At 44.3% G+C, this 15,871-nt stretch overlaps 1 protein-coding gene across 9 annotated transcripts; it reads left to right on the top strand.

Annotated features, from left to right (window-relative positions):
* The first annotated feature begins 297 nt into the window (after nt 1-297).
* LOC147460927 (uncharacterized) lies at nt 298-14,566 on the top strand. 9 transcript variants are annotated; one of them, XR_015187548.1, is made up of 6 exons: nt 892-1,234; nt 1,349-1,629; nt 13,087-13,244; nt 13,328-13,505; nt 13,641-13,999; nt 14,290-14,566. XR_015187548.1 is itself a non-coding variant. In XM_086508615.1 (3 exons), exon 3 carries the CDS (start codon nt 3,438-3,440, stop codon nt 4,071-4,073), a length of 636 nt encoding a protein of 211 aa, XP_086364741.1. In that variant the 5' UTR covers nt 298-780; nt 1,209-1,234; nt 1,349-3,437; the 3' UTR covers nt 4,074-9,897. The 9 variants fall into 9 exon arrangements, 3 of the variants coding, with proteins under 3 accessions (XP_086364741.1, XP_086364740.1, XP_086364739.1); XR_015187550.1 differs by lacking the exon at nt 13,641-13,999 and having other exon boundaries at nt 935-1,234; nt 14,274-14,566; XR_015187547.1 differs by lacking the exon at nt 14,290-14,566 and having other exon boundaries at nt 940-1,234; nt 13,641-14,194.
* The last annotated feature ends 1,305 nt before the right edge of the window (nt 14,567-15,871 follow it).

The raw sequence follows: 15,871 nt of genomic DNA, 5'->3' as shown, positions 1-15,871 counted from the left end.
GTCTGAATATTAAAAATAATTAGATTTGCAAAATCCCCCCAAAAATACCATTTTGTTACAAAACATCTCTAAACTAGCTCCTTTACCCTATGACCTATCTAATATATAAATTAGGTAGTCACTCAGGTAACTTAGATGCTTTAATGGCCAAACTTAGTAAATCACTTAATCTCAACATATTCTTAATCACCACAAAAAATTCCAAAGTTGAATAAAGAGCGTTGGAAGTTTTGAAATGTTTTCCAAGTGACCACTTTCTTTTTCTCATTTCATAGCTAAACCTAGCGTGTTAGGTAATGGCCTAGGTTGAAATTTGTACGTAAGCACAACCGAGCTAGATTGAAGAGCCACTACTCCCCTTATCACAAAGGTTGCCATGTGTGCCACCAATCATGTGATAGCCCATGTACACCAAGTGATTTCCATATGCTTTGTCCACGAAAGATGTTGAATCATACCATTATGTACTATATGATGTTAGGCACAATTGTGTGCATCTTTTTTTTTTCCCATACATACATAGTTCCCTTTTTTCTTATGAATGCTACCCTAACTAACAAGTTGTGGCATAGCCCTAAGATGATTATCACTTTATCAATCATCACTAGTATTACATCCTCATTCACATCTGCCTATCACCTGCACTCCATTAGCCCTCACTTTTGCATTTCCAATATCTGATACGTGTGGGCATGTTCTGTGTGTCCATCTCTTGAGCCACTAACCTCTTAGTAGCTGATCAATGCACAATTAGTGTTGGAATTATTGCAGCAATTGAATGTATGTATGCTCTCAATGAAGCTTATCAAATCAAATTGAGCATTTAGACTTTTTCAATAGTGTTAGTGTTATTGTTAGAGTGTGTGTGTGTGTGCGCGTGCACGTGCACGTGCGCATGTGTGGGTGCGTGAGTGTGTGCGCGTGAGAGTGAGTGAGAGAGAGAGAGAGAGCACACACATAGGTTATTGCACTTCTCCTATTGCATTTTGATAAACCAATTTCTTGTTAGGTTTGCATCAATAATTGGAGTTCTATTTCTTCGAATCTTGTGTATGTGAATAGTTGACAGTGTGTGTGAAATTATCGCATTTAAAGAAATGAGCATTGAAGAAATTGCTTTGCAAAGTGTCTGCATGGATATACCCTCTGTGCTCTGCATGGCTCCGTTGTGGATCCTTATAGCGACCCTGTGGGTGATTTGTCTGCAGGTCCACCGGTTTGCTAGTCATGCAAGGTACTAGACGAGCTGCCGCAAGTTCAGTTGCTGTTGGGAAGGGTTTGGCTTTTCCTGGGTGGAGCCCTTCCTTCCTTGGTGGTTTAACAAAGGACTCTATTTTTTATGTTGTAGCTTGTAGGGCAACTTGCTCACTTGGCTCTGGGTCATGCTGGATATTCATCGAGTGTCCAAATCTACTATTGTGGGCTCCGATCCCAGAGAGGTTTTGGCTCTGTTGTGTTGTTAATTCTTTCTGTTTTTGGGTGCTAGTCGTGGGTCTGGCGAGTGGCAGGCTCCAGTCCCTAATGACACCAATTTGCAAGGTTGACGGCGCGAGGCTCACCAGAACTGCCTGCTTTTTTGCTTGTTCTCTACGGTTGATGGTTTAATTCTCAACGAAGTATGCTTTCAAGGTGATGGACTCCGCCCTTATGTCTACTTCTAACTGGTGTGGTGGTTTGTCTTTGTGCTATTGGGTTGTTTTTGGGTAATTTCAAGATATGTGTAAGGTTTGGGCTCCTTGTAAAAAGCCTGCTCGCTGTCTATGTATGTCTTTGAACAGTTGGATGCCCTAGGTCAAATGTTGAACATGGTTCATCTTGTAATTCTTTTTCGGTTCTGTTAATACTATTAACTCACTTTTGTGAGTTTTGCAACAACAAAAAAAAAAAAAACCCTTTATTTAGTAAATTGTTTTTATTTTTGTGTCGTTTTGAGTGTTCGAGTTTTTCTTAGGGACGGCTTTGATTTTGCATTGCATCTATACACACTAATCGACATAGTAGCTCTACCCACTTTCATTATGTGGAATCTAACTACTAATCTTCTACATTGCTAAGGCCACGCATTTAAAACTTCAATGCTTGCATGGCATTCGAACTCGTGCACATAGATGCTCATATAACCATTGATGTTAACCATCTCACCTAGTTGGGGCTATTGTTCGTATGACGATCTTTATAATTTAAACAAAAGAACCACTTTTACCTCTTGTCCAATGCACGCACCTCATCCACCTCATCATGCATGACCTTCTTAGTGTTGAAATGTCAACCTCAACATGTACCTCTCCTCGATGGTCTACCACCGAAAGTCATCATCACTGACGCGCCTTGGTGGATACATATATCTTCACCAGTGATACTACAATTGTACTACACTGAGCTACTCTACCTATCAAAGTGATGGCACACTTATCAAGTCACCTCACTGTAGCAGGCTACAGCTCACTTTCACAGGATAGTTAGTGCAGTTTGGACTTTACAATTGGTCTTTGGTCTGGTGTGGTTCACACTGGACGGACTCGCTGGGCAGTGACGCGTTGCAGGGATGCGATGGCCTAGTGGACATCCTGGCCAGGTCATCACCTCCACTTAGTGGAGATAGACTTAGATGCTGACATTATGAGCCGTTGGTGGCTCTTTATGGTTGTATATATGTGTAGTAGCGGTTGGGTCATGGGATCTTCTTGACGTTGTCGTCTAGAGTAGCCAGTCGAGACACAGAGACACACATCATGTCTGCACATCCCTGCACATCTGAGCCTTGACACGGCCATTGTACCTGTGAGTCCCGAGCTGGAGTTGAGTGTGTTGCCACGCCACAGTCTATATTGGTTCTTTGAGATAGTCGAGTCCTATGTTCTGGTCTATTGTTGTATCCCTGCTATTGTGTCTCTACTGTTGTGTCTTTGTGTGATCAGTTGTTATCTATTTTCCTTTTTTTCAGTCTATTTGAGTTTGTTTGAGTGAGATGTCATGCACATTGCACTGAGGAGCACCCACTGTAGAGAGCACGACACACTATCCACGCTACATGTGCTCTCATTTTTGGCGATCACGGTGGGACCTCAACTGAAGTCTCACTCTCTGTTGAGGTGCAAATCGAGGAGCTAGCTGAGTTTCCACCCTGGACAGCTTACTCCACTTGCCCTTTGGTCTGATCCTCTCTCGCATTTGTCCAAACAAGTCTTCGTCCAACCAAGTCCTTGTCCTTGGTCTAGCCTTCCTCGTCCTGGTCCAGCTAGGTGGTGACTACTTCGTCCAACCAAGTCCTCGTCCCTGGTCTAGCCTTTCTCGTCCTAGTCTAGCTAGGTGGTCTAGTCACTTGCCCTGGTCCTAGACCAGGTGGTCTAGTCACTTGTCCTGGTATTGACCTGTGTTCATTCAGCCACAGTTAAAGGTCTTCTTGCTCAAAATTTTGGTTGGGTTTGTGGTCATGCATGACACATACAAGGCGGTCATTTGAGCGTCAAAGCGTACTACTAAGTCCTCTGAAGTACTACAATAGAAGGCGTCAACCCTTGGTACCTGGTAGAAGTCCACCAACCTCATCACCCATACCTCCACATACAGCCTCATCCATTCCTCCATCGGGTTCTACATCTTCAAGGTCACCTTCCCCGGTGAAGCTCTCCCCCATTTTGTTACAGCAAGCTAGTGAGCAACAAACTCTTGAGCAAGAGGCCATGGAGGCGTTGACCAGTGTGTTGGCCAAGGTAAACATCAAGTTTCCCACCTTCAAGGGACTCTCCTCAGAATATGCAGACGACCATGCAACGAGGTTTGTATCTCTCTGTAAAGGTCATGATCTTAATAGGGAAGATGCTTATTTGGTACTGTTTCCATCAACCTTGAATGGTTTAGCAAACAAGTGGTACAGTCAGTTTTCAGAGAACCGTTTTGCAACTTGGGCAGCTTTAAGACAACAGTTCTGTGCAGCGTTCAGGCCAGGTGACTACCAGGAAACGGTTTTGGATGAGTTGGCCAACATGGTGCTCCAGCCAAAGGAAACTTTTGCAGAACTCATGACTAAAACCAAGTCTCTGGTTGCAAAGCTTCCTCAGCAACCGAAATAATTTATGGTTAAGAAGTGGGTGGAGAAGGCTCTTCCCAAAACTTCTCAGCAAATACTTTGAGAGAGTCTCCGACTTGACGCCACTCTGGAGGAGTTTGTCATGGCTGCTACTAGGATAGAGGGAGCGAGGAAGCTGTTCACCAACTCTCCACAGGTAGAGACCCCCTCAGTGTTTTCGAAAAGTCCTTCTGATCCATTGACTTCTTTATGTAGGGAACTTGAAGCCCTAAAACTACAATGCGCTCTTCAAGAGGAGAAATCAATCTCTTTTAGACAAGAGAAGTCTCCACATCACGAGGCTGAGAGCTAGAAGAGCTTCGGTCTCAGCAGGAGATGGTATGGTGCAACTCGTGTCGCTCTCCAGGACACCCTCCACAAGACTGTCCCCTTCGGGCTTATTGTCACTTCTGCAAAAAGTCGGGACATGAAGACAAGGATTGCTACTATATCAAGGGACTGCGGCAAATACAACAAAGTCTAGGTCCTTCTCTCCAACAAGGGCTAGCACCAACATCTAATATGGTCTCCCCCTATGGCCATCAAAATTACATGACACCTTTGCTCAATACCCTACTATCCAAGGTATGTCAAGTACGTTCCCACCTCAAAATTTTTATACCCAGGCTGCTTAAGCTCCTCAGCTTCTACACCTCAGTCTCCAACTCCATGCAGCAACAAGAGCAGCAACCACCTCGTCCCCCGTTTCATCCGTCAAATCGGCCCATCTTATGCTACAGATGTGGTGAATATGGGCATTACCAGAGTAAGTGTCCTTTACCGGAAAGGTCTCCTCCTTGCAAACATTGTCCAAAGTCTAAGGACCACTACAGTAAGGATTGTCCTAAGCAAAGGGCATCCTCATCTTCAGCCCCACCAACTCAGAACCAACAAGATTCACATTCCCGAATATCAATCTAATCAGAATGAACACCACCCCTCATCCATCACCTACTACTCATATAGTTGGCCACAACAAGTGACGGAGCCCGATGGCGTACTCACTTGGGCACAAAGAGCAGCCCGGGGTCTCAGCTTGCCAACAGGTCCATCTCGTCCATCACTTCTGCAACCTGACCAAAAGAACGAAGCATTAATTGGTGAAAGGAGTAAACCAATCTCTATGATTTTGGACATTGATGGAGTCTTCCTAGAAGCAATGACTGACAAGCAACATGTGAAAGTTCTCAAGGAAGCCCAGATTGTAGGAGCTAAGCCAACAACGGAAGCAATATTGAAGGACACCTTTCAACCAAGTGTCCCTTTATGAGATGATCTGGCTAGATGCAACCCTCAGAAGTGACACCCTCTCAGTCATTCAGTCTCTGTACTCGGGTGCGGGGCCTAATGGCAGGCATCTTCCGGTACAACCTTTAGAGTCTTACATGATTTCTTATCCAGCTACTCCCCTCACCGACTACAAAAGTCCTCGTCTCACTGTGTCTATTCTTGGGCATCAATTTTCAGGCGTCATAGTGGATGGTGGATCTGGGATAAATTTGATGCCAAAGTTTACTATGTTGGCTTTAGATCTGCAGCCTACCCGCCCTGCTCCATTCATTATTACATTGGCGGACCAGAGGACAGTTTATCCAATGGGCATAGTAGATCAGGTGCCTCTGAAGGTACAAGACTTCACATTTAGCTTGGATTTTGTGGTGGTCAGTCTTTCCCAGGTGGAGGGAGGATTTCCTTTGCTTATTGGTAGACCATGGTTCTGGCATACTAAGGCACTTCATGATTGGGGAAACGACGCCATGTGGATACATACGCCTGGCTCCCCCATGCAACCAATTCGACTCGACGAGGTATAGATCTAGTGGTTCATCACAACTCATTGTCAGTACAGTCCAACCCCGACCCCGAGCACCCATCCCACCTGACGGGTCTGACGAAGACCTGCTACAGTGGTTGGAAGATACCACATCAATGCCGTGCTATGCGGTCTCTATTCAAACCTCACCTGTGCCTGTAACACTCTCTCTCCCAGCTCCTTAGGCCGACACTAGTGTCCCAAGGCCTACAACAGAAAGTGTGCTAGTCAAAGAAGCAAGTGTGTTTGTCCCTGATGACCAGGGGTCAAGTGTTCCTCTGATGGAAGCCGTTGGCCTTGGTGAACCTATAACACATCACCGAAGGGAAAATAAATCTCCTCTGTATGAGCTCGCAAATGTTCCTCCTCTTTCTTTAACATCTCCGGGGTCTGATGCCCCGCCCACTCAAAATCACTCTGCTATGTCTGTGTCTGAAGACTTACCCTTCGAGGAGCTTCCACCAGGATGGCTACAAGAGGAATATGCAGAGTTTCCAATCAATCAAACACCAGCCCATGATTTCTCGAAGCTCCAAGAGGCAACTCACTTTTCATCTTCGGAAGCACCCTCTCCAGCTACACCTCCTGACCCGATCAAATAAGTCAACCTGGGAGATCCTCACAACCCTCAGCACGTACTCTTAGCAGCTTGGTTATGGGAGCATCCTACGTTACTCAATCAGGTACTCTCTTTTATACACTCTTTTAAAGATGTTTTTTCTTGGTCCTACAAGGATTTGGAAGGGATCCCAGCAGAATTGGGTGTCCACACTATCCCTCTGGTTGAAAAGGTTAAGCCTGTCAAAGGCCGATCTTACAAGCTCAACCCAAAGTATGCTGGCTGTCAAGTCAGAGCTATAAAAAATGCAAGAGGCAGGGATCATTGTACCTATGGAGCACTCTGAGTGGTTATCACCCATGGTGATAGCGCCTAAGAAGCAGTCCAATAAAATCGGTGTGTGTGTGTGGATTACCGCGCTCTGAACAAGGTAACTATCCCAGATGGTTTTCCCACAGCTTTCATTGAGCGTGTGCTAGAAGATGTAGCAGGGCATGTATTGTACAGTTTCATGGATGGGTTCAGTGGATACAATCAATTGGGCATCCATCCAGGTGATCAGATTAAAACGACTTTCGTGACTCCCTGGGGTATTTTAATCTACACTAGAATGTCGTTTGGGTTGAAAAATGCTCCACCCTCCTTCAATCAAGCAGTATATCTCATCTTTTGTCCTTTACTTACGGATCATCTTCGCATCTTCATGGATGATTTTTCTACCTTCTCAGGTGCTCAATGTTCAACCCCAGTGGAAAATCTACAGGAACACCTCGCTCAGCTCTCTGCTATCTTCCTCAAGTGCAGAGAGGCACGCCTAAAGCTCAATCCTAACAAATGTCATTTTTTGGTCACTGAGGACACTTCTAGGCATTGTGGTGTCTACTAAAGGTTTAGCACCTAACCCAGAGAAGATCGTGGCAATTTTGAAGTTACCACCTCCCATCAACCCAAAAGGTGTTCAGAGCTTTGTAGGCCACACACGCTATCATCGCAGGTTTATACGCATGTATGCACAGGCGGCTCAACCACTGACCAGACTCACCAGTGCTACTGTGCCCTTTCAATGGTCCAATTCAAAGGCTGAAGCATTTGAATACCTCAAAAAGCGCCTCACTGAAGCACCTATTTTAGTGGCTCTAGATTGGTCTCTCCCTTTTCATGTGCATACTGATGCCAGTCAACTGGCTGTGGGTGTTGTGCTGACTCAGCCCAGTAAGGAGTACAGCCTGTATCGCCTTGTTCACTATGCAAGCTGCCTACTCACCAAGGCAGAACGCAACTATAGCACCACATTAAGGGAGGGTTTGGCTATTGTATATACTCTACAAAAATTTTGCCATTATTTATTAGGGGTCAACTTCACAGTTATTACTGATCACTATGCCCTGCGTTATCTGCTTAATAAGCCGCAAGTTGCAGGTCGAGTATGGTGATGGCTACTCTTATTTCAAGAGTTTGATTTTGAAGTGGTATTCAAGCCCGGCAAACATCATGTCCTTGCCGACCACCTCTCTCGCATTCACACAGGTGAAGAAGAAACGGGGGTTACAGACAACTTTCCAAATAGCAGCGTCTTTAAGGTGGATACCACTCCGGAATGGTACGGTGATGTTTTGCATCTGTTTTTTACTAGCTTGTACCCAAAGAATGATTCTCCACTGTAGAAGAGACAATTGTTGCTGAAATCTAGGCCATTCATTCTGATTGGCGGCCAGCTATACAAGTCAAGACCGGATGGTGTTCTAAGGCGTCGTGTCTCTCCTTATGAAGTTGAGTTTATTTTGGAGGATGTCAACAGTGGTCCCACTCGTGTCCATTACCCTGGTCATATCACCGCCCAGAAGATTCTCCAGAGTGGTTTATGGTGGCCCTATGTCTTTTGGGATGCAATTGCCTATGTGAAAGTATGTGATGTGTGTCAGCACTGTGGACCTAAACCAAGCAAGCAGTCCAACCGTCCTCTGTAGGTCTCTTTGGCATGGCATCCATTTGAGAGATGGGGCATTGATTTTGTGGGTCTAATTACTCCCCTCGCCCAACCAGGTAATCGGAAGTATCTACTAGTGGCTACAGATTATGCAACCAAGTGGGCAAAGGTACTGGCAACAATTGATTGCACTCGAAATATTGTAGCCAAGTTTTTATACGAAAATATTTTGTGCAGGTTTGGATGTCCCCTGAAGATCACCAGTGATAGGGGCAGTCACTTGTGAATGAAATGATTTCAACCTTTTTCACCAACTACAAGATTTTTCACCGAAAGTCTTGTTCCTATTACCCTAGAGCAAATGGGCAGGCCAAGAGCACCAATAAGGTTTTGATAGCACTTCTACAGAAAGCATGTCATCTCCATCCTGCGACTTGGGCTCAAGCTATCCACGGCACCCTTTGGGCATATCGAACGTCTTTCAAAGCTACAACCAATCACACCTCATTTAAATTAACTTGCGGTTTAAAAGCGATATATTATGTATTGGGTAGTGCAACTTATGCAGCAAAAAGCAGATGCAACTCATGTTCTCACTCTGCAAGATGATGCTAAAGATGATGCCAAAGAACAAGGCCGTTCCAAAATGGCCAAAGGGAAAGGCACTTTACGCAAGAGGGCTAAAGTACAAAAGGATTCAACGAAAGAGCTAGCAACACTACCCTTCTCTGAATCACAGGTTAAAAGCTCTGACATCAATACCGCAAACCCAAGAGTGAGCATGACTACTTCTGTGGCCACCTCTACTTTTACACCACCTCTTGTTAGTAGTGTTGCAAGCACCCAAACACACTCTCCAGTGGTGTCGGCAGTACCACCTACTACTACTCCTAGTGTAGGGGCACATAGGGTTACTGTAGGGGCATCTAGCTCAGGGACACCTAGCTCTGGGCAACCTGACATGTTTGCCAATTTTGCACCTCTCATTGCAAGGTACTAACGGTCTGCATCGGGCTGTCTATGACAGTATGCAGAGGGAAGTGCGCAACCACCTTCAACGATTGATGGATAGGGATATGTTAATTGCTCAGGCTCAAGCTCGTATAAGGATTCCCACTCAACAGGTACAGGACCTCAAACACATAGTCCACACTCAGCAAATACAATTAAAAGAGGAAAATGATATGGTCGCAGTTCAGGAACTTTCTCCTATGTGGTAAAGTCAGTGTGTCCCTCATGTGCCAAATATCAATCTATAGCCATTTCACAAACAACTATAGATACAGCTATAGCTCCAAGTTCTACGCAAGTTCCTGCTATGGCACTACAGACAAACGTGTCCAAAGCTCATACAGATCCAAGTTCTACGCAAGTTCCCGCTATGGCACTACATACAGACGTTTCCAAAGCTCATTTAGGGGATTCTCAAGCAGCTGAGGAAACACATCCTACTATGGAGTCTAAGCCAGCAGGATTGGCTTCCTCACAATTTCATGGGCCCTCTATGGCCTCCCCCTCACATTCCATCTCTTTCCCTCCCCCCTTCTACCATAGCTTCCGTGGGTTCCCACCAGCTGTCCCACCTTCTCAGCCTACTCAGTCTTTTCCTAGGTTTCCACCTGTCCCACCTACTCACCCTACTCAATCTGCTGCTGCTCATGGGGTGGCCACTCCATATTCAATGTGCCCTTCTCATGGACACTACCCTCCACCATACACCTGGCCTCCATCTCCTTACCCACCTTTCTACCAGCCTCCCCCTCCATCATCCGATCACCAGTAGATATCATCTTTAGGAGTTTTCACCATTTCTAGACCTGATGCAGATCTTTCAGTTTTTCAGTTTTTCACTCTCCGTGACGGGGACCGGTCTTGTGGTGGGCAACCTGTAGGCTACAGTGTCACTTACAGTTGGTCTTTGGTCTGGTCTTATTCACACTGGACGGACTCGCTGGGCAGTGACACGTGGCAGGGATACGGTGGCCTAGTGGACATCGTGGCCAGGTCACCACCTCCACTCAGTGGAGATAGACTTAGATGCTGACACTTATGAGCTGTTGGTGGCTCTTTATGGTTGTATATATGTGTAGTAGTGATTGGGTCATGGGATCTTCTTGACGTCGTTGTCTAGAGTAGCCAATCGAGACACACAACACGTCTGCACATCCCTGCACATCTGAACCTCGACACCCCCATTGTACCTGTGAGTCTTGGGCTAGAGATGAGTGTGCTGCCATGCCACAGGCTGTATCGGCTCTTTGAGATAGTCGAGTCCTACGTTCTGGTTAGATGTTGTGTCTCTATGTGATCAGTTGTTATCTATTTTCCTTTGTTTTCAGTCTGTTTGAGTCTGTTTGAGTGAGATGTCATGCACATTATGTTGAGGAGCACCCACTGTAGAGAGCACGAGAATCTCCGCGAGTCGGCAGTTTGCGTGCCAATGGAGATTTGGGGTCAGCATCTATCGCTCGTCTCTACCTTTTGGATGAAAGACAAAGTTTGGCTTCTCTGGCTCTGCAAGCAGAGCACCTTCGTCGCAAAGCATGGCATGATCGCCATCTCAGATAGCCGAAAATAATGCAAGGAGCACTGGTGTTACTCTATCAAGTGAAATATCTCAAAAAAGCAAAGAAGTTGATTCCATCATGGCAAGGACCATACAAGATGCAGGAGATTCTACCCCAAGGGGCCATACAATTAGCCACATTGGAGGGAGTTCCGCTGCCTTTAGTCAATAGGTCTAGGATCAAATGTTATCATACGTAAGCTGACAATCAAGGGTCTAAAATCAAGTGTTGATCTTTGCCGACTCATGAACCCTAAATTGGATCTTAATGTTCCCATCCCTATCTCAGACACACTCTCCCTCTCCTTCTTTGGACCCTCTCATTCTGCTGCTTTGGTGGGTATAACTTTGGATTTTGTAATACTCTCTCCTTCACTCTGTGTTAGTATTTCATGTACCTCTCTTCGCCTCTCTTTGTTGCTCTGGTGAGCGTGTTTCTAGATTGTGTTGACTATGTCTTTGTGTATGAAGGTGTATTGAAGCTGTATGAAATTCCATCCCCCTTGTTGTAAACCTTCTAGCCTCTCATCATCTCTGGCACGACACACTAGGCACTAAGTTCTCTAATTGCTCTTCAATTGGGTATCTTGTGGTGTGCATATTTATATGTTCATTATCAATTTAACTTCGTCGTTTTCACATACCATTCTCATTCTCTATCTCTGCATTATCTTTAATCTTCCCAACCTGCTCCGACCTGTTTGTTTTGTTGTTGTGGTGGCCTCGCCTTGGGCCTTCGCCCTTACTAAGCCCGCCCAGTGTTTCCCTCGCTTATCCTCGCCTTCGCCACTGTGTTGCTTGCCCTCACCAGGCTGGCTCGCCAATGCCTGCTGTCTTCGCCCTGCTGGGCTCGCCCATGGCCTCGCTGTTGCCCTCGCCCATGGCCTCGACCTTGCCCTCGCCCCCCATCCGTCTCAACCTTTTATAGCCACGTCAGCAAAAATCAGCTAAGCTAAAATCAGCCTAAGCGTTTTAAGTCAGGCCCGCTAAAAAAATTAAAAAAACACACCGTAGCCTTGCAGACCGTTTTCAGCCCAGGCCAAAAGCAAGCAACTTTGCCATCACCATCTGGTAGCCTCTCTCCCTCCCTCACCATCTGGTGGTCCCTCTCTCACTCCCTCGCCATCTGGTGGTCTCTCTCTCCCTCTATCGCCTTCGCGAAATTCCTCTCTCTACCTAATTTTTTGGCCACCCAATGCTGGATAGTACTTGGAGTAGCAGTTGAACAGAGAAGTTTAGAACAGAGTAATTTCAAGCTCGACCTTGCTACAATGACAGTAACAATAGTGATAGTAATGTACGTGTATTTGGGTGTGGCTGAGCAAATGTATCTGGTTGTGGTTTAAGGAGCTCCCCTCGTTGCAAAAATCGTTATATCAGTATCAGTATCAGGTGTTGCCATCAATTGCAGATTCAGTCCAAACACACTGCTAGCAAGGTCACCACTCTCCAGGTGCCCCGCCCTTGTGGTGCCATCTCGAAGGTACCCTTTCTAATGATCTATCACTTATAGGCACCCAACCCAACACTCAAAGATGTGTTCTCTCTGCAGCAGATACTAGACCTGGGTCTCCAAAATTTGGCTCAGGCAGATCGTTGCACTAGTTTTCACTTTATGTTATATTTTCCCCTTATGTTTTGTAGACCTCTTATCTTGAGTTAGTGAAGAAGAAGAAGTACAATCCCTTTGTCTCTATCTCTGTTTTTATGTGTGTGTGTGCTTGCAAGAGCTTAAGCTCTCTCTCCTTTTCTATCTCTTAGCATGGTATTAGATCTCAGTTGTGTTTGAGGAGCTTGGAGCAGCAAGCAGGAGCAACACTGGAAGCGGTCTCAAAATTCCCAAAAGCCATCGTGCAACAATCTTTGATTCAGGTGCTTCCTTTTGGAGAGTGTGCATCTCAGGGTTCTATGTAGTCCTTTGGACTGTGGTTGTGCAGTAAGATTTCCATTTTGGACGCGTTTCGACCCCTTTTTTGGAGTTAGAGTGTGTTTGCATGCAGAAACACTAAGGTTCAAGATTCTGTAGATATACATTTGGGAGGTGTAGGAAGCTTTGATTTGGATGTAGTGTTCAAAGAAATTTTTTGAGAGTGTGGAACAAGTGTATGTACGCATATTGTAGTTACAGACAGTAACTGACTATTTTTAGCAGGCTGCTCAAAGACTTGGTGCTAGATTTTCAGTGAGAAGCTGGACAAGAACAACTTTCATGCTTGGAAGTTCAAAATGACCAATTTTCTTATTGGCAAAGGTTATTGGGACTACATTGATGGAAAGCATGAGACAACACCACTGTTACCATAGGAAGGTGTAAGTGTTGCATAGATAAAGAGTTCAGAGATTGGAACCAAGGACCTCGGAAGGTTATGTATTTGCTTTTTGTGAGTGTGCAGGACACGATGATTGGGAATATACAAGATGCTCAGACTCTGAAGGAGGCTTGGCAAACCGTGTTGTCATTGAATGTGACCAACACAAAGGCAAGGAAGCTGCATTTGTGGACTAAGCTAAATACAATGCTGAACAAAAATCTATCCATCAATGACTATTAGTTGAAGATAAAGAACATATGTGAGTCACTTGTATCAATTGGTGTTACTGTTGATGATGATGAAAAAGTTGGAGTGTGTCTGCAAGGCTTAGGTCCATAGTATAAGTAGTTCAAGATTAGTATCCATCTTCAAAAGAACATTCCCTCATTTACAGATTAGGTGTCCCTATTGATTGTGGAAGAAAAGGAACTTGAGGAAGACTCGTCTACACAGGGAACAAACACTTTTGAACATGTCCTTTTCAACAACAGAGGAAGAGGAAGAGGACATGGTACAGGTCGTGGAGGAGGCCATGGAAGATGAAACTACCAAACACAACAGAAAAGTAACAATCAGGGTCAGCACACATGTGGTCGATGAAATTTTTGAGACAGGGGGAGTCCACGTTTATACTTCCAAGTAAAGGTGAAAAGTTGGTGGTGAGGCAAGGAAGAGGAAGGAGGCTGGGACACATGGCACATGAAGCGTGGGCCAAAATTGTGGGCAATTGGTGGCTTCGAGGACTTCAAAAGGGTCTGACCTCTATGCATGGATGGCATGCCTTCCTTTTGTGTGTGTGTGTGTGTTTGAAATGAAAAGCCTAACAATAGTTTGATTATACAAACTATTGAACCATATGATGGAATAGATCATATTTGACATAAGGAAAAGGGTAATGATACATGGACAAGGACATTAACAATATACCCAAAAGATAAGTTACATGTATATAGTACCTTGTCAATTGTTTATTTTAATAGTTTACATTAGCCTAAACTCTATTGACTGAAAAAAATGTTTGATGTAGATCTTCCATTCTCCAGGTATTCCTATTGCTGTGAACCATTTGGAAGATATCCAGTCCCTAGAGACAAACCTCCACTAATCCTACGAGGAGAAAGATCCAGCTGTTACCTGCATCCATACAAAATTATTTAGTTAGAACTGGCTATTCTTGTGCGTATTACAGGTGTCAAAGCTAGGCCCAATTGTTATCCATGTCACACCTGCAGAATTAGCTTATAGCCTACCCTATGGACTATCATTTAATTTTAACTATGTATCAAAGTTAATATACGTCAAATATATCATCAAAGTTAAGACCTAGTCTTTTTTTTGCAAAAAATGGACAACAATTAAGTAGATCTCTTGGTCAACAAAGAAGACGGAGCCTTTTTTTTTTTAGAGAGGTGTATTAGTGCGTTGTTTATTGAAAGCAAGTTTTAAAAGACCAATGTAAGCAATCTAGCCAAAATCGAGCAGAGTCTTGACTGTAATTGGGGATTTTTTTTGAAAATTCCACTAAATGCCATTTCTTAATAATGAGACCCTCCACGGGAGATTTAAGGCTTAGTACCATAAACAAAAAGTATCTCGCCTATTAGAATTAGCTATGTGCCTATATGTGCCATATGTACCTTTGCTTTGCCAAATAAAGGTGTGCTTTGCCAATATGTGCGTATATGTGCCAAATAAAGGTGTGCTTTGCCAATATCGGTTCAGATCACTCTTAACTATGTATGCCTAAAGATATCAGTAAAAAAAGGGGAATAATATTTTTTGTCCAAATATCTTGCGTTGTCTAAACTATGCAAGGTCGATCAATATCCGCTCAAATTCCCAACAATTGAGAAAACCTTGAGCACGTCAATTTCTAGAGAACAAGTGGCAAGAAGGGATTGCATCCCTTGCTGTAAGAGTGTGCATGAGCTCGATATAAATAGCTCATCGGGATCTCAAAAGACAAGTACAAAGAGTAACTTTTTGATACACCAGTATACCCATCAAACATATGAAATATCCAACACATAATCAATCAAGGCCTAAGAAAAAATCAATTAACATTATACTTTTGCTAGTATAAAGATATCCCTAACCTCAACATAAGCTACCGAATATCCTTGCCAACACTGTGTGACACCAAGTCAGATATGAGCTGTCGGTTAAATTGTTTCAGTGTACACCACTCGCGCGCGCGCGCGCGTGTGTGTGTGTGTGTGTGTGTGTGTGTGTGTGTGTGTGTGTGTGTGTGTGTGTGTGTGTGTGTGTGTGTGTGTGTGTGTGTGTGTGTGTGTGTGTGTGTGTGTGTGTGTAAGACTTCAAATAGCTGAAAGAGCATCATGATCATAAGATACAGTCATTGAAAGGAAACCTCATGACAAGTCTCAGACCCATTCAAGCTACTATCACACTTGTCAGCATTATATATTTTTGTATGCAAGTTTTTGACAAGATTACCTGTATTGAAAGCATCTTTGACAAATTTCATTTTAAAACTAATCCATGGAGTATGTAATCAGTAGCCAACCTGATATGACTGATGATATTCCACATTGTGAGTGTGCAACTCACAATTACCAAAAAATTTACCAACATTTTGTTTATTTTTGGATCATGCTTTCAAAA

The sequence above is a fragment of the Adiantum capillus-veneris genome, chromosome 3 (genome assembly GCF_014529385.1).
Source record: "Adiantum capillus-veneris isolate H3 chromosome 3, ASM1452938v2, whole genome shotgun sequence".
Taxonomy (NCBI): Eukaryota; Viridiplantae; Streptophyta; class Polypodiopsida; order Polypodiales; family Pteridaceae; genus Adiantum; species Adiantum capillus-veneris.
This window is presented reverse-complemented; position numbering and strand designations above follow the sequence as displayed.